At 52.1% G+C, this 19145-nt stretch overlaps 1 protein-coding gene across 4 annotated transcripts in view; it reads left to right on the forward strand.

Annotated features, from left to right (window-relative positions):
* Positions 1–19145, forward strand: part of LOC149317828 (disks large homolog 1-like) — a 112618-nt gene that overhangs the window by 44409 nt on the left and 49064 nt on the right. For all 4 annotated transcript variants that reach the window (XM_089508534.1, XM_089508535.1, XM_089508536.1 and 1 more), the window contains exon 5: positions 12318–12371. In XM_089508534.1, coding sequence (XP_089364660.1) covers positions 12318–12371 — 54 coding nt within the window. The remainder of the gene's footprint in view (positions 1–12317; positions 12372–19145) is intronic.

Consider the following 19145-nt stretch of genomic DNA (forward strand, 5'->3'; position numbering starts at 1 on the left):
TGCTAACCCAAGAGAACCAAGGGTCAATCCAACCGTACCACAGATCCTGTCTCTGCTCCTGTGCAATGCCAGGTCATAGAATCATAGAATCATAGAGTTGGAAGAGACCACTAGGGCCATCCAGTCCAACCCCCTGCCATGCAGGAAATCCAAATCAAAGCATCCCTGACAGATGGCCATCCAGCCTCTGTTTAAAGACCTCCAAGGAAGGAGACTCTATCACCTTCCGAGGAAGTGCATTCCACTGTCGAACAGCCCTTACTGTCAGGAAGTTCCTCCTAATGTTGAGCTGGAATCTCTTTTCCTGTAGCTTGCATCCATTGTTCCGGGTTCTGTTCTCTGGAGCAAAAGAAAACAAGCTTGTTCCCTCCTCAATGTGACATCCCTTCAAATATTTAAATAGCGCTATCATATCACTTCTTAACCTTCTCTTCTCCAGGCTAAACATCCCCAGCTCCCTAAGTCGTTCCTCATAGGACATGGTTTCCAGACCCTTCACCATTTTAGTCGCCCTCCTTTGGACACGCTCCAGTTTCTCAATGTCCTTTTTGAATTGTGGCGCCCAGAACTGGACACAATATTCCAGGTGGGGCCTGACCAAAGCAGAACAGAGTGGCACTATGACTTCCCTTGATCTAGACACTATACTTTTATTGATGCAGCCTAAAATTGCATTGGCCTTTTTAGCTGCCGCATCACACTGTTGACTCATGTTCAACTTGTGGTCTACTTGGACTCCTAGATCCCTTTCACACGTAGTTTCATTCAGCCAGGTGTCACCGATCCTATATTTGTGCATTTTATTTTTCCGCCCTAAGTGCAATACCTTACATTTCTCTGTGTCAATTAAGAACAAGACCCATATCCTTCAAGATCTTTTAGAAGAGAAGAATTGTGACCTGGCTTGCATTACAGAGACCTGGCTGGGGGCCAAGAGTAATGCAGTGTGGGCACAGGCTCTCCCGGCTGGGTACACAGTTAAGGAGCAGACCAGGGCACGTGGGCGGGGGGGGGGGGGAGGTGTTGCCATAGTCCAAGGGTAGGCAACCTGCGGCCCGCGGGCCGGATGCGGCCCGGCGAGGCCTTGGGACTGGCCCCAGCCCAGTCCTGCCACCGATTGCCGCCGGGGCCTTTGGGGGGCAATTGTCTATAGAAGCCTCAGAAACATGCATTTATATTAACATTTTTTTAAAAATCAGCAAATTTTTTCACTTCTCCTCCATATTTTTTTTTTAAAGTGTCTTCCATTTGAAAATTTTGTCCTACATTTGTCCTGGTTTATTTATATATTTAATTTTTTATTTAAAAAATCATTTAATTATTTATTTTTTGGCTTCGGCCCCCCAGTTGTCTGAGGGACAGCAACCCGGCCCCCGGCTCAAAACGGTTGCCTACCCCTGCCATAGTCCATAAAAACACCTTTCCCTTAACCAGGAACCCTATCCGGAAAACAGACCATATCGAATGTATTTACCTGACCCTGAAGGCTAGGGACAGTCTGGGGCTCCTGTTGGTCTACCGTCCAACCCGTGGGCTAACAGACTCCCTGGCCGAGCTGACACAGCTGGTCTCGGAACTGGTGTTGGAGTCCCCTAGACTTTTAGTTCTGGGGGACCTCAACATCCCTTTCGAGGCCAGCTCACAAAATCTGACAGGTGCAGCTCAGGTGTTCATGGCTTCCATGATGGGCATGGGCCTGTCCCAGTTAGTCTCGAGTCCAACACATTGCGCAGGTAATACGCTTGATGTCATCTTTAGTACGGATTGGGATAATCCGTGGGCAGAGGTATGTAGTACCTCTGCCTTGTCATGGACAGACCATTTCCTGGTTGAGGTTCGACTTAAGGCAACTATCCAAATCCCCCTCGGGGTGGAGGACCTATTAGGATGGTCCATCCTCGAAGGCTGATGGAACCCAAAAGGTTCCAAGAAGCCTTAGCGGGGTTTATGGTTGGATCTGACAGCGATTCTGTTGATGCCCTGACTAACATCTGGGATAATGATCTCTCCAGGGCTATACACAGTATCGCTCCTAAGCGTCCTTTCCGGCCCGCTTCTAATAAGAAACCTTGGTATACGGAAGATCTTCAGGAAATGAAGCGGGCTGCGCAATGACTAGAGCGCAGCTGGCGGAGACACCAGCGCTTATCTGACAAGACACTCCATGAGGCTCTTTCGAAGTCTTATGAAGTGGCAATAGGTGCAACAAAGAACTCCTTCTATGCTGCCCGTATTGCGTCTGCAGAGTTGCGTCCAGCAGAGCTGTTCAGGGTTGTGAGGGAGCTTACCCAGCTTCCTCCTGCCCTGAACCTTATTTTAGAACCAACTAAGGCATGCTGTGACGATTTTACCAACTGTTTCGCAGATAAAATCTCTCGTATAAGGGCTGATCTCGACGCTGGCAGTTCAACAGAGACAATAGAAGAGGTGTCCAAAGCTTCCGTGGACTCCATTAAACTGGATCACTTTGAGTTTGTTGATACCGATGAAGTGGACAAACTTCTTGGAAGTGTTAGGAAGACGACGTGCTCTCTCGACCCCTGTCCTTCTTGGCTGACCGCCCAGGGTACTGTAACATCATTATTGAGACGCATAATTAATGCATCATTCAGGGAGGGTAAATTTCCATCTAGTTTAAAATTAGCAACAGTTAAACCAGGGGTAGGCAACCTTTTTGAGCCGGGGGCCGGGTTGGTGTCCCTCAGGCGACTGGGGGGCCAAAGCCGGGGGTGGAGCTTCAACCCTCCGGGGCGGGGCCACGTGCGGGGGGTGGAGCTTCCACCCTCCGGGGCGGAGCCGTGTGCCGGGGGTGGAGCTTCCACCCTCCGGGGCGGGGCTGCGTGCCGGGGGCGGAGCTTCCACCCTCTGGGGGCCAGGCCTCCCCACCTTTGCTGGCCCCTAACGGGGCCCCAGGCCCCGTCAGAGACTGGCAAAAAAGCTGGTGGGGGCCACCAGCGCTGGAGGGCCCCGTGGAGGGCCCCAGCGACAGCACCGGGCCTCCCAGAGGCCCCCTGCTGCCCTCGGAGCCCTCCTGGAGGGCCCCAGGGACGGTAAAGGGTCCCCCAGAGGCCCCCTGCTGCCCTCGGAGCCCTCCTGGAGGGCCCCAGGGAGGGCAGCGGGCCCCCCAGAGGCCCCCTGCCGCCCTCGGAGCCCTCCTGGAGGGCCCCAGGGACGGCAGAGGGTCCCCCAGAGGCCCCCTGCCACCCTCGGAGCCCTCCTGGAGGGCCCCAGCGACGGCAGCGGGCCCCCCAGAGGCCCCCTGCCGCCCTCAGAGCCCTCCTGGAGGGCCCCAGGGACGGCAAAGGGCCCCCCAGAAGCCCCCTGCCGCCCTCAGAGCTATCCTGGAGGGCCCCAGGGATGGCAGCAGGCCCCCTGCCGCCCTCGGAGCCCTCCTGGAGGGCCCCAGGGACTGCAAAGGGTCCCCCAGAGGCCCCCTGCCGCCCTCAGAGCCCTCCTGGAGGGCCCCAGGGACGGCAGCGGACCCCCCAGAGGCCCCCTGCCATCCTCGGAGCCCTCCTGGAGGGCCCCAGGGACGGCAGCAGGCCCCCTGCCGCCCTCGGAGCCCTCCTGGAGGGCCCCAAGAACGGCAAAGGGTCCCCCAGAGGCCCCCTGCCGCCCTTAGAGCCCTCCTGGAGGGCCCCAGGGACGGCAAAGGGTCCCCCAGTGGCCCCCTGCCACCCTCGGAGCCCTCCTGGAGGGCCCCAGGGATGGCAGCAGGCCCCCTGCCGCCCTCGGAGCCCTCCTGGAGGGCCCCAGGGACGGCAGCGGGCCCCCCAGAGGCCCCCTGCCACCCTCGGAGCCCTCCTGGAGGGCCCCAGGGATTGCAGCGGGACCCCCAGAGGACCCCTGCCGCCCTCGGAGCCCTCTTGGAGGGCCCAGGGACGGCAGCGGGCCCCCCAGAGGCCCCCTGCCACCCTCGGAGCCCTCCTGGACGGCCCCAAGCACGGCAGCGGGCCTCCCAGAGGCCCACTGCCGCCTTCGGAGCCCTGCTGGAGGGCCCCAGAGACGGTAGCGGGCCTCTCAAAGGCCCGCCGCCGCTGCCGCCCATTGCGACTTTTCGCCGCTCTGGGCGCCGCCATTTTGGGCGGCAAAATGGCGGCGAAGTCTCGCGCGACCTCCCCTAAGGTCGCGCGAGATTTCGCTGCCATTTTGGGTGAAAAAATGGCGGCGCCCATAGCCCCAGAGGCCGCTCTGGGTGCCGCCATTTTTTCACCTAAAATGGCCGCGAAGTCTTGCGCGACCTCGCCGCCATTTTGCCGCCCAAAATGGCGGCGACCAGAGCAGCAAAACGCCGCGATGGGCGGCGGCGGCGGCGGCAATGGGAGTCAGGGGCTGGCCGCCAGGCCTCCGCGGGCCGCATCCGGCCCGCGGGCCGGATTTTGCCGACCCCTGAGTTAAACCATTGCTCAAAAAACCCTCCCTGGACCCCCTGGTGAGAAATAACTATAGACCGGTCTCATTATTGCCATTTTTAGGCAAGGTGATCGAGAGAGCAGTTGCCTTCCAACTCCAAGCAGTCTTGGATGAAACCAGTTATCTGGACCCATTTCAAACTGGCTTCAGAGTGGGTTATGGAGTTGAGACTGCCATGGTCGCTTTAGTTGATGATCTCCGTCTGGGTATCGACAGGGGAAGTGTGACCTTGTTGGTGCTCTTGGACATCTCAGCAGCTTTCAATACCATTGACCACGGTATCCTTCTGGAACACCTGAGGGAGTTGGGTATCGAGGGCGCTGCGCTCCAGTGGTTCCGTTCGTACCTCTCGGGAAGATTCCAGATGGTGCAGTTGGGGGACACTTGCTCCTCTAAGAGGGAACTAATATCTGGGGTCCCTCAGGGAGCTATTTTGTCCCCCACTTTAACATTTACATGAAACCGCTGGGAGAGATCATCCGGAGACACGGGGCGCGGTGTTATCCGTACTCTGATGACACCCAAATATGCTTCTCTGTGCCTCCAACTGCTGCAGTGTCTAAGGATGGCGTCTCTCTGAATGCCTGCCTGAAGCCGGTCATGGGCTGGTTGAGGGAAAACAAACTCAGCCTGAATCCAGAGAAAACGGAAGTACTGGTGATAGGTTCCCCAGGCCTTAGAAAGGAAGTTTATCCACCTGTCCTGGACGGGGTCTCACTTCCCCTGAAGGACGAAGTTCGCAGCTTAGGAGTACTTCTGGACTCGTCCCTGCAGTTGACATCTCAAGTAAATGCGACGGTCAAAAGTGCTTGCTTTCAACTTCGGTTGATACGCCAACTGCGACCCTACCTGGGCCAAAGGGACCTTGAAGCCGTGGTACATGCTCTGGTAACCTCTTGCTTAGATTTCTGTAATGCGCTCTACATGGGGCTACCCTTGTACCAAACCCGGAAGCTTCAGTTAGTACAAAACATGGCAGCCAGACTGGTCACCGGCGCATCCAGGTTTGACCACATAACACCGATTCTGCATGATCTCCATTGGCTGCCCATTCGCTTCCGAGTGCAATACAAGGTGTTGGTTATCACCTATAAAGCCCTACATGGCTTGGGCCCGAGTTACTTGAGGGACCGCATCTCCCCATATAATCCGGCCCGCACTCTCAGAACAACTGGGAAGAATCTGTTGGAGATGACATCTTCCAAATATGTCTCCACATCCCAGACGGCCTTTTCAGTGGCGGCCCCACGGATTTGGAACAATCTCCCCGAGGAGCTCCGTCTCATCACCCCCCCTTGAAACATTTAAAAAGAGGCTTAAAACTTTTCTTTTTTGCCAAGCCTTCCTCTCCGAGGAATGAAGTTGAGTTCTCTTGATGCCATCGATTCTCTGCCTTACCCTGTGAATGATTGTGTTTTATATAATTGTATACTTGTTTTTATCTATTTTTATGAGATGTTTTTAATAGTTTTATAGTCTGTAAACCGTTTTGATCTAGGGAAAAACAGTATACAAATAAAATGTATTATTATTATTATTATTATTATTATTATTATTATTAGTTTGGCTGTCTCCCCTGGACCTCTGGAGGCTTGCTTTATGGAAGCAAAGAACTTGCCCTTCTCAACAGAGAGTCATCTGGCTGAGCCCTCATGGCTGGCCGAAGCAGCCTGGAGCATCAGTACCTTGTTGTGACCAGTTGGCACTGCGCTTTGTGGGTAAAATAGCACAGCTCTTGTCTGGCTGGGATCAGCCCCAGCAGATTCGGGGCCAGAGCCTCTGGCATTTGGCCTCCACGGTTTCATGCTTCAATGTATATTTTCCCATTTGGGATTCCCAGAGATGCGGTTTGGGACATAAGCTGGCCACTTCCTGTGCCCTTGCCCCTTCTCTTCCCAGCTAGCCAGTCCAACAGAGGACAGCCGGCGGAGGGGATGGAGTGGCAGGAAATACTCCTTAGCTACTGATAGTGGCTAAAAGACTTCTGTAGAAAAGACTAGCCCTGCTAAGCCCCAGGGCACCAGGTGTGGTCTTGCCAATCTCCTGCCTTCTACTGGGGCCAGGCCATTGCAATGGTGGCACCCTAGCTTCAAGGCTACCAGTTTTCAGGCCCAGCTGTGGGGCAGAGGTTGCTCTGGTCGCCTGGGTACACAGCTTACTCTAGAAAACAGACCAGGGATCTGTATCCCTCTTGGTTCTGCTAGCTTTCAGCAGCATCAGTTAAGATATTCTTCTAGATTTTGTGGGGTGGGGTTGTTTTGGCCCCCCAAATCCACCCTGACTTTCTAACTCTTTTTCTGGTCAAAACAGAGTGAAAGCTTTCAATAGGTTGCCAACACCTTTGCTGAGCTGTTCATCATTCCCCCCCCCCCCCAAAAAAAAGTCCCTGATTATCCAAGCTAGCCCAGGGCCTCTGGACATTTCTGGTTTTCCTACTGTTCTGCCAGGTTGCGTGACTCCTGAGGGTCTTCCTTGCAGACAGGGCCCACCTGCCTTCTTGGAGGGTGGCGAGGGGCTTGGACAGATCTTGTGGCAGGGGCTCTTGGGCTTCCTCTCAGGAGGTGAATTCAGGAGGTGGCACCAGAGCTAGGGCCAGTGGTCTCCCTTGGGGTGTTGCCTCGGCCCTCAACCACCCTAAATGCTATTTGACCTGAATGGGAGGCAGATGCCTCGGATTTTTCTCCTTGGTTGATTGGGGGCTGAGGAATCACCTCTGGTTCTGGATGAGTGGCTGCTGTGTCAGCCCTGCCCTGGGGGAGGCTGAGGGGAGAGGAGCTCGATCCAGAGGTCTGGCAGAGGTGCATCTGCTCAGCTGAGAAGCAGAGCAGGGAACAGGGCATTGGTAGGCTTGGTTGGGGGGGTGCCATTCCCCCTTAGGACTCTAGTGCCCGCCTGGGCCTGAATGCCCAGGTTCTGACGGTGACCAGGAACACCTGTGCTGAACTGCACTTTATGTGTCAGTTGGGCTCTTTTGCAGAGGTGTGTGATTTCGCCATGCTGCAGAGTTGTGGGAGTTGACCGGACACAGCGCTTTTGTGTGGGGCAGCATGGAAATTATTACCAACCTTGGGGGGAAAGTATCCCTGCCATCTGTCAATGTGGCAGTGACTGAAGGCCAGGTGCATTTGATCCTGACAGGCCAAAGTGCAGACATGGCAGCCTTTGTCCTCATGTGTTCATGTGAATTTGGGAATTGATTCATCCTTATTGTGAGTCAGTAAATGTCTGGTGGGAGCTATTTGGGCCTGGAGCAATCGGTGCCCCCGGGGTCTGAAGGGGCAGGCAATTCTCCACGTGTATGTGCCCCCCCAGGCCAAAGGTCAGCAGGAGAGACACCCCCGCCACAGGCTGGCCTTGGCACTGGCAGGAACCCCAGCCAAGGGAAAGCCCCATCCCAGGGAGGACTTCTCTGGCCAGTCCTGGCTCCCTTGAAGGTGTTTCTGTCCCCTCTGCCCACCTGTTGAAAAGACACACGGGTTCACATGGGCATCCATTCCTGGGAGGCTTCTTTTGCTGCTGCTGCTGCTGCCGCCACCACCCTTGAGATCATAAAATGTGTTTACAAAATGGGGGCTGGCCAGGAAGAGGCAAAAATTGTATGTGGAAACATAGCCGTATGTATTTCAGAGACATTTTGAGTGTCATATTATTACTATGTACACAGTAGACCACATTTTGTGTGTTGAAAACTTCAAAAATAACAATAAAGGCACCCATGCTTTGGCAAGTGGATCACCAACTGTGCCAACTGGAAGGGGAGTTTAGATGCTCTGTGCAGCTGGGGTTAAGGAGTACATCACACGGAGCTTTTGGGTGGTTTTGTAGCTCAGTTCCAGCTCACTTCCGAAGTGACTGCGCTTCCAAGGATGCGGTTTCACCTCATAAAGGGACTCTTTTATCAGACGCCATTGATTTTTATGGGAGCCCCTTGCGAATTCCTTCAGCAGCGTTTCTGAAGTCACCCCTCATTTTGGTAAAACCGGGGGGGGGGGGGGAGTGGCTTCCGAGAATTGGCTTCCTGGCTGCTTTCGATGGCACTGCGATTTGGTCTGGTCTTGAAAACCACTCCGATGCCAGGCCCCTTGGCCCCTGCCTCTTGCTCCGTCATCCCCCCTTCATGCCATCTCCTCCTCTCTGCCAACCAGCCGATCCCATCATCCCCTGCGTCCCCTGCATCCTCCTAGACCCCGATCTGCTCCCCTCCTTCACCCTGCCACCAATCCCGTCATCCCCTGCCTTCTCCTAGACCCCATCTGCTCCCCTCCTTCAGCCTGCCACCAATCCCATCATCCCCTGCCTTCTCCTAGACCCCATCTGCTCCCCTCCTTCAGCCTGCCACCAATCCCATCATCCCCTGCCTTCTCCTAGACCCCATCTGCTCCCCTCCTTCAGCCTGCCACCAATCCCATCATCCTTGCCTTCTCCTAGACCCCAATCTGCTCCACTCCTTCACCCTGACACCTAACCCATCATCCCCTGACTGCTCCTGCATCCCGATCTCCCCCCTGTGCCACCTAACCCATCATCCTCTGACTGCTCCTGCATCCCCATCTCCCCCCTGTGCCACCTAACCCATCATCCCCTGACTGCTCCTGCATCCCTATCTTCCCCCTGTGCCACCTAACCCATCATCCCCTGACTGCTCCTGCATCCCCGTCTTCCCCCTGTGCCACCTAACCCATCATCCCATGACTGCTCCTGCATCCTGATCTCCCCGTGCCACCTAACCCATCATCCCCTGACTGCTCCTAGACCCCGATGAAGGATGACAGCTAAGGAGGTGGCAGGGAAGGAGGAAGCATCCAGAGCCCCACTGAGCATGCCCAAGGGGGCCGATTCGAATCATTGACCCCTCAAAGTATGCTCTGGTGTGGTCATACAATGTGCGCTCACTCCCCTTTGCTTGAGTCCGCATCATGTGACTGGCCTGGAATCGAACTGACTTCGCTTCCCCTTCACTTCGGAAGGACAACAGAAAGGCAACCAGGTGTGGAACAACATCACGTTTTAACATGAATCCGCATTGCTAGAGAGGAGTGACTCTGGATCTGGTGTGGAAAAACATCACGCTTTGCATTGCTAGAACAGGAGTGACTGCGGATCTGAGCTGCAACCCCCCCCCCCCCCCCCCATGTGTGATAAGGTCCTAATTTTAAGAAACAAACAAAGCCATTGTGTAATAAGCAATGGTCCCGATGTTGTTTTCAAGAACAACTACTACAGCAAGGCCTTTCTCTTTGAGAAATGTGTTCCTTTTGCTCTTGTTGTCAACTGTCGTCGTGACTTCGACTTGCAGGGACCCTATGAATGGGAAATCTCCAAGTTCCCCTGTCCCTCAGGCCTTGCAGACTCAGGGCCGCAGCCTTTGCGACCTCCTTGGCTGATCCCACCCTCCTGGAATGGGGTCTCTCCCTCCTGCCTGCCCCCCTCCTGAGCAAAGTGTCTTTTCTAGTGAGTACTGTTTTCTCACATTGTGTCCGAAGCATGATAGTCTCAGCTTAGTCATCTTGGCTGCTAGGGAGCCTTCAGGCCTGATTTGCTCCAGGATCCATTCAGTTGCCTTTTTAACTGTGTATCCACGGTATCCATAGAACTCTTCTCCAGCACCACATCTCAGATGAACTGAATGCCTTCCCATCTGCCTTCTTCACCATCCAGCTCTCACATCCATCAATAATGATGGGGAAATACAATGACATGGACAATCCTAACTTTAGAATGCCATCAGATATCTTCACACTTCAAGATCTTGTCTAATTCTTTCATAGCTATCCTCTCAAGTCCTAGTCGTCTTCTGATTTCTTAGCTGAAGTTTCCATTCTGATTAATGATTGAACCAAGGTATGGAATGTGGAGTTGAAGGCTTTCATGGCCGGCATCCTTAGTTCTTTGTGGGTTTTTCGGACAATGTGGCCGTGTTCTGGAAGAGTCTATTCCTGACGTTTCGCCAGCATCTGTGGCCGCCATCTTCAGAGCATGCTGGCATGGAAGAGAGAGGGGTATATATAGATACTGTTGGTTGAGAGGAAGCAGTTCACATGTTAATCTGTGTATTGTTCTGTTGTTGAATGGCAAGGCTTCAGGGGGTCTATTGAATTAGTGGCCCATTGTCTGCTGGGAAAGCTCCTGACTCCAAATGGTTTTCCATTTGCATTTGCTGTGTCCTTATTTTGCTATTCTTCAGGATTGGTAGGCAAACTTTACTTTAAGGGTTTCTTTTTTCCAGTTGAAGTTGTCCAGGTGTTTATGGATCTCAGTGGCTTCCCTGTGTATTCTGACCTGATAGCCGTTGGCATGGTCCAGAACTTCAGTGTTCTCAAACAGCATTTTATGCCCAGGATGGTTTATAATGTGTTCGGCTCCTGATGATTTTTCCGGCTGGCCCAGTCTGCTGCAGTGTCTCTCGTGTTCCTTGATCCTTGTTTGCACGCTGCGTTTGGGGGTCCCTATGGAGACTTGTCCGCAGCTGCATGGTATGCGCTAAACTCTTCCTGCGGCTGTGAGAGGGTCTCTCTGGTCCTTGGCTGAGCCAAGCATGGGCTGGATTTTCTTGGTTGGTTTGTAAACCGTTTGCAGGTTGTGCTTCCTCCCCTAATGTTCATAGGATCACAGACTCATAGAATCATAGAGTTGGAAGAGACCGCAAGGGCCATCCAGTCCAACCCCTTTATTCTGCCATGCAGGAAATCTCAATCAAATCATCCCCGACAGATGGCCATCCAACCTCTGCTTAAAGACTTCCAAAGAAGGAGACTCCACTACACTCCGAGGAAGTGTGTTCCACTGTCGAACGGCCCTTACTGTCAGGAAGTTCTTCCTAATGTTGAGGTGGAATCTCCTTTCCTGTAGCGTGCATCCATTGCTCCGGGTCCTGTTCTCTGGAGCAGCAGCAAACAAGCTTGCTCCCTCCTGATCCTGTTGCACTGATCCTGTCATTGTCCCGTCATTGAAAGGCATTGCCCGGCATTTTGCATTAACGGGAGTTTGCGTTAATGCAATGCTGCTTCAATGACAGGATAATGACAAGATCAGTGCTACATTATGACAGCAATTGCTGTCATGGACGAGATAAGGATGAGGGAGTGATCCCGTCCCTATTCCATCTGTGTGTGATAATCTTGACTGTCTAAGCTTTTTTGCCCTAAAGTATTATACCTAAGACATGAGGGTTTGGTTGCCTCTGGACTGGCTTTGCTTTGCAACTCGATTGCAAGGGCTTTGTGCCCTCATGTTGCCCATGCCTGCCCCCACTCCTGGAATTTGTAGGGTCCTGCCTTGCAAGGAACGTGCCCCCAGACTTGTGCAGGTGTGATGCCCAGTGTAGGGCAAATTCTTCATAAGTGTGGTCCCTAGCCTCCAAGCTCTGCCCTCCCTGGGCTGGGCTCTTGTTTCCAGGTGGTCTTGCTGTTGCCCACTGCAGGTGAGGCCCTCCAGCAGCTTCATGCCGGTCAAGGGGAGTCTGGCCTTGCTCAAGACTTGTGATCTCACACAAGGACCCAGGAAGACCCAGACTGTCCTGTCCAGTCCTCAGAGCATGCCTCCACTTCTGGCTCTGGAGTGGGCAGCTGCCTCCGGATTGATGCCGTGTGGATTTGCATTGCCCATCCAGGGCTTCCTCCATCTGCCTACCCACCCACCAAGGGCTGCTTGCAGGTTTTCCAAGAGCAAAACCCACTTGGCTTGCCTGGCCTGCAGGTGCTTTTTTACAGTGCATGGGGAAGGATTTTTCAGGGGAAGGAATAAGAATGGCATGGAAGGAAGCCACCTTCCACACCTGAGCATCCAGCAGAAAAGGCCTCTTCCCGTCTCTCTTCTTTGCAATGAACAGCATTTACCAGACTAACTGCAGACACTCTTTTCCTGACATTTGTTCTAACGTGGACCTTTTTGTTTTGAATTTAAAGGCAAATCCCCCTCCAGTTGTCGTGAACACAGATGCTTCAGAGGCACCAGCTTACGTAAGTTTCTCTTGACCTCTGATGGCCTTGTATCCTATTTAGGTGCCCCCACAGTTAAAGGAAAAGTGGGGTGTAGGGAGGGAGCCAGTCAGTGTTGAGAATGAGAGGGGTCATGAATCCTCCTCCCCTTGAAAGTGTTTCTGTGGTGAAGCCGCCTGCAAGCTTCGCTCTGGCTTCTCCCTGTCTCCCAGAGCTGCCCTCAATGGGAAAGGTCAGCGGGAGGGATCCCCAAGGGCCGGCACCCCTTCCTTCCACATCTGGAGTGTCTGTGTCATTTGAGGGAAAGAATAAGGGGTGTGGGCACATGTGAGAGATGGGGGGCTGGGGGTTAGAAATCTGGAATGGGCAATGGGAGTAGATAGAGGGGAGGAACTGGACCTCAGTTAGAATTTGGTGTGCTGTGTAGGCATGGGATAACTGTTCATAGTAGTTCAACATGTAGCCATCAAATGCAGAGACAGCTGCAAGTTTAAGTGATGTACATTTAAGGCTCATTTGAAATCAGGTGGCAGAGGAGAGTTCTGCACATACCGTGGACAACAAAAAGGGAAACGAATGGGTCCGAGGGCAAATGAAGCCTGGATTCTCCCCAGAAACTAAAATGACTAAACCAGTGGTCCCCAAACTGTGCCCTTTAAGAGATTTTAGACTTCATCTCCCAGAAGCCTCAGCCACATTGGCCAATAGTCTGGAATTCTGGGAGCTGAAGTCCAAAATCCCTTAAAGAGCACAGTTTGGGGACCACTGGACTAGACTGAGACCGTATCATGAAAAGGCAGGTCTCCCTAGAAAGCAATCCTGCTTGGCAAAGTGGAAGGCAGCAAGAAGAGAGGGAGGCTGCATTCCAGATGGATGGACTCAAGCCCCGTCTGCACCCCTGATCCTGAAAGGCCTGGGCAGGGCTGTTGAGGACAGCGGGGCTTGGAGGCCTCTTGCTCAGAGAATGGCCACCAATCGAAATGGACGCGATGGCAATTAACAATGACAACAAACACTTATGGAGAAGCAGATGTCTAACCAGCAGCTATGGGGGCTGTGTTTGGATGTCACGTCAAACAACAGTTTTATCATCGTGCCAGAAACAAACCTGGCCTCCCCTTGGATTAGTGCCTCCCTCTGCCTCCTCTTCAGGTGTAGCTGCCAAGATACTAGAAGCTTTCCATTTCAATTAACTGTAGCTTAATTGTTTGAAACAACTCATGGTGGCAAGTCAACTTGTTTCCATCAAACCATAGTTGGGGTTAACCACAGGTTGTTCAGGTGATAATGACAAGCCAGTTTTTCAGATGTAGAAGCCCAGGCTTCCCGACATCTCCTGCCTAAGTGGTATTAGGAACTGTGCAAGGAAGTTGTTTCAGCTAAGTGGAATAAATGTCCCATTAACAGATACAGCTCTTCAATGTGTCGCTTACTTTTTTAAATAGCAAATGCCTTCCTTCTTGTGCACATCCAGCTGCTCCAAACCACAGGACTGTGCTTCTGTTTTTTCAAAAATGCTCTCAAGCTTTCTTTCTCCTGAAAGACAAGTTATTGGCTTGGTTACAGAACTCAGTGTTATCAAAGAGTTGTAGGAGGCTTTTGAGGTGAATGCTTTGAAGCAAGCAATAAATGTCCCATTTCTGTCTCTGCACAGCTTTTCAGCCAAAACAGTGACTGTGGGGTGTGGATGGTTACTCGGTGTGGTCTGGAGTGGCTGGGAGTGGAAAGAGGTTGTGGGCCCTTGTCGGGGGCTGAATTTAAGACCAAATGTTAGGCCCTCCTCTCTTGGTTCATGAGTGTTTGTCTGCCCTGCTTCCAGCACAGCAAAATCTTGGAGCCACATGCCTTCAACAAGTCTGGATGGAGGAAAGCTGAACTAAATCCTTAGCCCAGATGTGGGCCCTTATCTTGTGCCCCTCTGGCCAGAGAGCGGCCACCCAGGGTCAGGGTCAGGGCCAGGCATGTTTTGGCCTGGCTTAGTAGCTGGTTGCTGTTGGTGGCTGCCAGGGGCCTCTCCCTACTCAGAGTGGTGGTCTCTGGACCAACGCTGGTCCTTGAGCCATTGGTGGCTGATCCCTGGCGAGTTTCCAGGAAAGAAAGAAACCATGGGGAGTCAGTGGGCAGAGATAGGGTGCTGGTCCCTGGCACATTGGGAAAAACAGTGGCCAGTGCCCCACATCAGGGAGCCAGAGAAGTGTTGTTGTGGAAGAGATGGTAGGCTTAGGGGGTGGGGGGTGTCTCTTGCTTTGGGGGTGAGGAGAGAGCCCCAGTCTTGCTTCCCTTCTTCAGGGGAGATAGTCTGGAGGAGGAGAAGACCCCCCATCTACCTTGAGTGCCAAGGAAAAGGGTCTCTGGGGGCTCCAGCCTTTGGTTCTTTGCTTGTGGGGCAGCAGATGTGGCAGGGTGGAGGGTTGAGGAAGCAAACAAAGCTTTGAAACCCTTGGGTCAGGTCCTGCTCCCCCTTATTGCTTGGAGGCCTCCCAAGGGAAGGGAGCAGTGCGCCTGAGGAATGGAGGCCCCAATCCCTGTGCAGCCCCCCCCCCCAGTTCCCATTTCACAGCCAGACTGGCTTTGAAAGGCAGTTGTAAAGAGAAAATAGGTCTTTCCCCCCACATATGCCATCTGGAGTTTAACGGGGGAAATGTGGGTTGGGGGAGTGTTAGGAACGAGTGTGCCAAAAGTGTCAGGAGGTGTGGGGCACCCACAGCAAAAGCTCTCACCAGGAGATGGCCACGGACAGCTTGGCAACAACCTCCCATAAGGCTTCATGGTGTGTGTGTGGAGCGGGAGGGGGCTGGTGGTGCATCAAGACAGTGGTGGCTGGTTGATGGTCCAGGCAAAGGGAGCCACCACCTCTGGTTCTGAGATGCCACAGCCTCCTGCCCAGCCTAGTTCATGGGACCACAGGTTTCCTCCTTCCCCAGAGGGAGGATGGAAGGCAATGGCTTTCCTCTGCCCAGATTCCTGGAGTGCCAGGTTTGGCCCCTCTGCGTCCCCCTTCCAGCCATGTGCTGATGAGGAAGCGCCTGAAGATGAGCATGCCCTCTCTTTGCTCCCTTTCCTTCCCATTCATGCCCTGGGGAGGGGTCTCCCCACCATCCTTTTCCTGCCTGCCAGGCTTCTACTTCCTGTTTCTCCATGTCAGGTAATGCTAGAAGGAGGGAGGGAGGAGAATTGGAATTGCTGTCTTGTTCTCTTCCTGGTGGGGGACCAGCGAGGTGGCACAGAGGGCTCCATCCCTCCACCCTTGGAGAGCCTGCTGGCTGCCTGGCCGGCTGGCTTTGTCAGCAACCAGCCAGGAAACAGATCCATTTCCACCTGTGAATGAATGCAGGCTCTGGGCCTCTTGCCTGGCATGTGAGGTGGCATTATCTCCCTTTCCAGCTCAGGAGCACCAGCCTGAGTAATGCATCACAAGCAGCAGCCTGGCTGAGTTGGGCACTGGGCATTAAAGAGATGCAGAATATGGAGTGGGGGAAGGCTGAGGCGGGGTGGCAGATGAAGCCTGGCAGTCTGACCCCTCTTGTGCCCCTCTTCCTGCAAGGAGGGTCAGAGGAGGAAACCCCCCCCCCCAGCCACCCAGAGAGTGAGAGGAGCATGGGAAACCCCCTCTTTCTCTCTGAAGCAAGGGGAGTTGCTTCTTCCTGCTTTGGACAGCTGCCCTGCTGATTCTGAGCAATGGCTGTGAAAAGATCAGGTTGTGTGGCTTTATTTATAATCCCCCTTCCTCTATAGCTTGGGCTCAGAGCATCTCGTAGGATATACAAGCAAAATCCCCTGTAGGAATATGAATGAATGAATGAATGAATGAATGAATGAATATATGTGTGTGTGTGTGTGTGTGTGTGTGTGTGTATATATATATATATATATATATATATATATATATAATGAGAGAAGGCATTTTAAAATTGCATTTAAACTACACAATTAAAAAAATTGTAAGCTTGAGGGCAGGGAACCATCCAATTAAAAATACCAGTAATTGTAAGCCATTCTGAGAGCCTTCAGGGCTGAAGGGCGGAGTATAAATACCGTAAGTAATAATAATAATAACAATAATAATAGTAATAATTTATTTTTATCCTACCTCTCCAACAGGATCGAGGTGGCTTACAGGACAGTAAAATCATACAATACAAAAATAGCTCCATTATCCCCTCCCTCCTTTAGATACAACAGAATAATCCCTACATAACAATTTCCTTTTGTCCTTTTAACAGGTAACTATTTTTAACTGCACATTAAATGTTGGGACATTTTTTGTCCTTTGTATTCTGCGCCTTTTGTTTTAAATGTTAAATGTTTTATGCTTTTTGATAAGCTCATTTTGTCATGGCCTTTGGCTTGTACAATAAATGTTGAATAACTTGAATAACAAATAACATTTATATCATTAAAATAATCCGAGACAGGAAGATGGCTTCTAGGGGATTTCATTATGATGGTTCCTATCGGCAGTTACTTACTCAGGGAAGGCCTTTCGGAAGAGATCCATCTTGACAGACTTTTTAAAGCTGTCAAGATTGGTGATATGACAGATCTCCTATCTCTTAAATAACAAATAAAATAAAAAACCATTGAAAGTGTTGCACCCATTCAATGCAGAAAGGGGGCCCCCAGAGCTTGAGAGCAGCCATCAAGAAGGCCCTCTCTCCCCTGTTCTCATGGAGGTGCCTGTGAGGGATCGGGGGGGGGGGGCGGGGGAGGCTTTCCCGAAAGATCTTTGGTGGGGTGATACCACCACATGCGCTCTGGACCCATGCCCTTTCTGGCTTCTGAAAGCAGCCAGAGGGAGAGTGGCCAGTGCCTCCCTGCAACAAGGCAGAGTTGCATCCTTGTCCCAAAGAGGCTGTGGTGGTGAGGTCTTTGCTGGGAAAACCCACCCTGAACCCATATTCTCTGGATAATTACTTGTCAATCTCCAATAATCCTTTTTTGGACAAGGTTCTGGAGAGTGTGGTGGCCTTCCAGCTCTAGGGGTTCCTGGATAAAACAGGCCTGGCTGTGGGATAGAGACAGCTTTGGTTGCCTTGGTGGATGACTTGCACAGGGAAATGGATCGTGGGAGTGTGTCCCTGTTGGTTCTGCCAGACCTCAGTGCTTTTCAGTATCACTGACCATGGATGGCATCCTTCTGATGCCATCCATGGTATGCCTCTTTGCAGCAGCACTTGGGCCATTGTTATGCGATGGCTCCAGTCCTTCTTGGAAGGGAGAACTCAGAGAGTGGTGCTGGAGGAGGCCTGCTTTACTACCTGGCCACTGGCCTATAGAGTTCCTCAGGGCACTTGCTGTTTCACATCTGCAAGAAACCTCTGGGAGGAGTCCTCTGGGAGTTCAGTGCTATCAGTATGCTGATGATACTCAGCCCCATCTCTGCTTTCCACCTGACTCCAAGGAAGCTGTTTTGGTGCTAAACCATTGCCTGTTGTCAATATTGAACTGGATGAGGGCAAACAAATGGAAGCTGACTCCAGATAAGATAGAGGTGCTCCTGCTCAGTTGGAAGGTAGGTCAGGAAATGGATTTTCTCCTGGACAAAACTCTGACCCTGAATGCCCAGGTTTTAGCGGTGACCAAGAGTGCATTTGCATTTGTACAATTGAAACTAGTGTGCCAGCTGTTCCCTGTTCCTTCAGACATCAGATCTGGCCATGGAAACATATACTTTGATGACATCCTGGTTAGATTACTCTAAAGTGTTCTTTGTGGGGCTGCGTTTGGAAATTGTTCAGAAACTTCAACAGGTCCAAAATGGTTGTTGACTGGGGCTGGTTATAACACCCTCGTTGAAGCAGCTTCACTTGCTACCAGTCTGTTTCTGTGACCTTCAGAGCCCTACATAGCTTGAGTATGCACTATGTCTCCCTGTATGAGCCTGGCTGAGTTTTAAGGTCTTGAGGAAAGGGCTTTCTTATGGTTCCACCTCTGTCACAGGCGCACCTGATGAAGACACAGGAGACAGGGCCTTCTCAGTGGCTGCTCCCATGCTGTGGGACTCCCTCCCACAGGAGGCCCGCTTGGCCCCCCTCTCTGTTCCTTTCGCTGGGGGGCTTCTTGTCCAAGCAGGCCTTTGGCTTACAATTTTTATGTGGCAAAAAAGAGCTTTTAATGAGGTGGTGTTTAAATCTTTTTTTTTTAATTATGATCTGTTTCTTATATTGGTGTAATCTTCTGCTTTTAATTGAGTTGCTATTTTCTTCTGTTTAAAAACTTTTGTATAAGTAACGTTTTAACTGTTAAAAATGTTCTTGGTAATGTTGGTACAGGTTTTCTTTAAATGTTCCAGGCCACCTTGGGTCCTGCATAGGGAGAAAAGAGTGATGTAAATCTAATATATAAAATACATAAAATAAATCTCAGAGCTCAGAGTGATTCGTAGGGAAAAAGCAGACCTTTATAGGCCATAGCCAGATCTATAAATTGTGCCTGGAAATAGAGTGACCACCAGCCAAGCTGTGGAGCAAGCCATGTATACTTGCAACCAGTCCTAGTTTGTGCTCTGGCTGCAGCTCCAATTGCTCTCTGAGGGCAGCGCCACATCGTACATGTTGCAGTAATCCAAGTGGGACGTTGTTCATGCATGTGTAACTCAGCAGCGATGCAATCAAGGCCAAGGTTTGTGCGAGGGGTCTGGCCATGGGAATTGCCAAGGGAGATGGGGAAATCAGTGTGTAAAGTGGGTTGGCCCCCACCAGGCAGGACAAATGGCAGCCCACTGGGGTAGCAGCTGGAGGAGGGGGATCGTCGCCACTTGGCGCAGCTTTGGCATTCTTTGCTGGGCCTTTGTTA

The sequence above is a fragment of the Sceloporus occidentalis genome, unplaced genomic scaffold (assembly GCF_023333645.1).
Source record: "Sceloporus occidentalis isolate IW3139 unplaced genomic scaffold, rSceOcc1.0.p SCAF_2, whole genome shotgun sequence".
In the NCBI taxonomy this organism is placed as follows: Eukaryota; Metazoa; Chordata; class Lepidosauria; order Squamata; family Phrynosomatidae; genus Sceloporus; species Sceloporus occidentalis.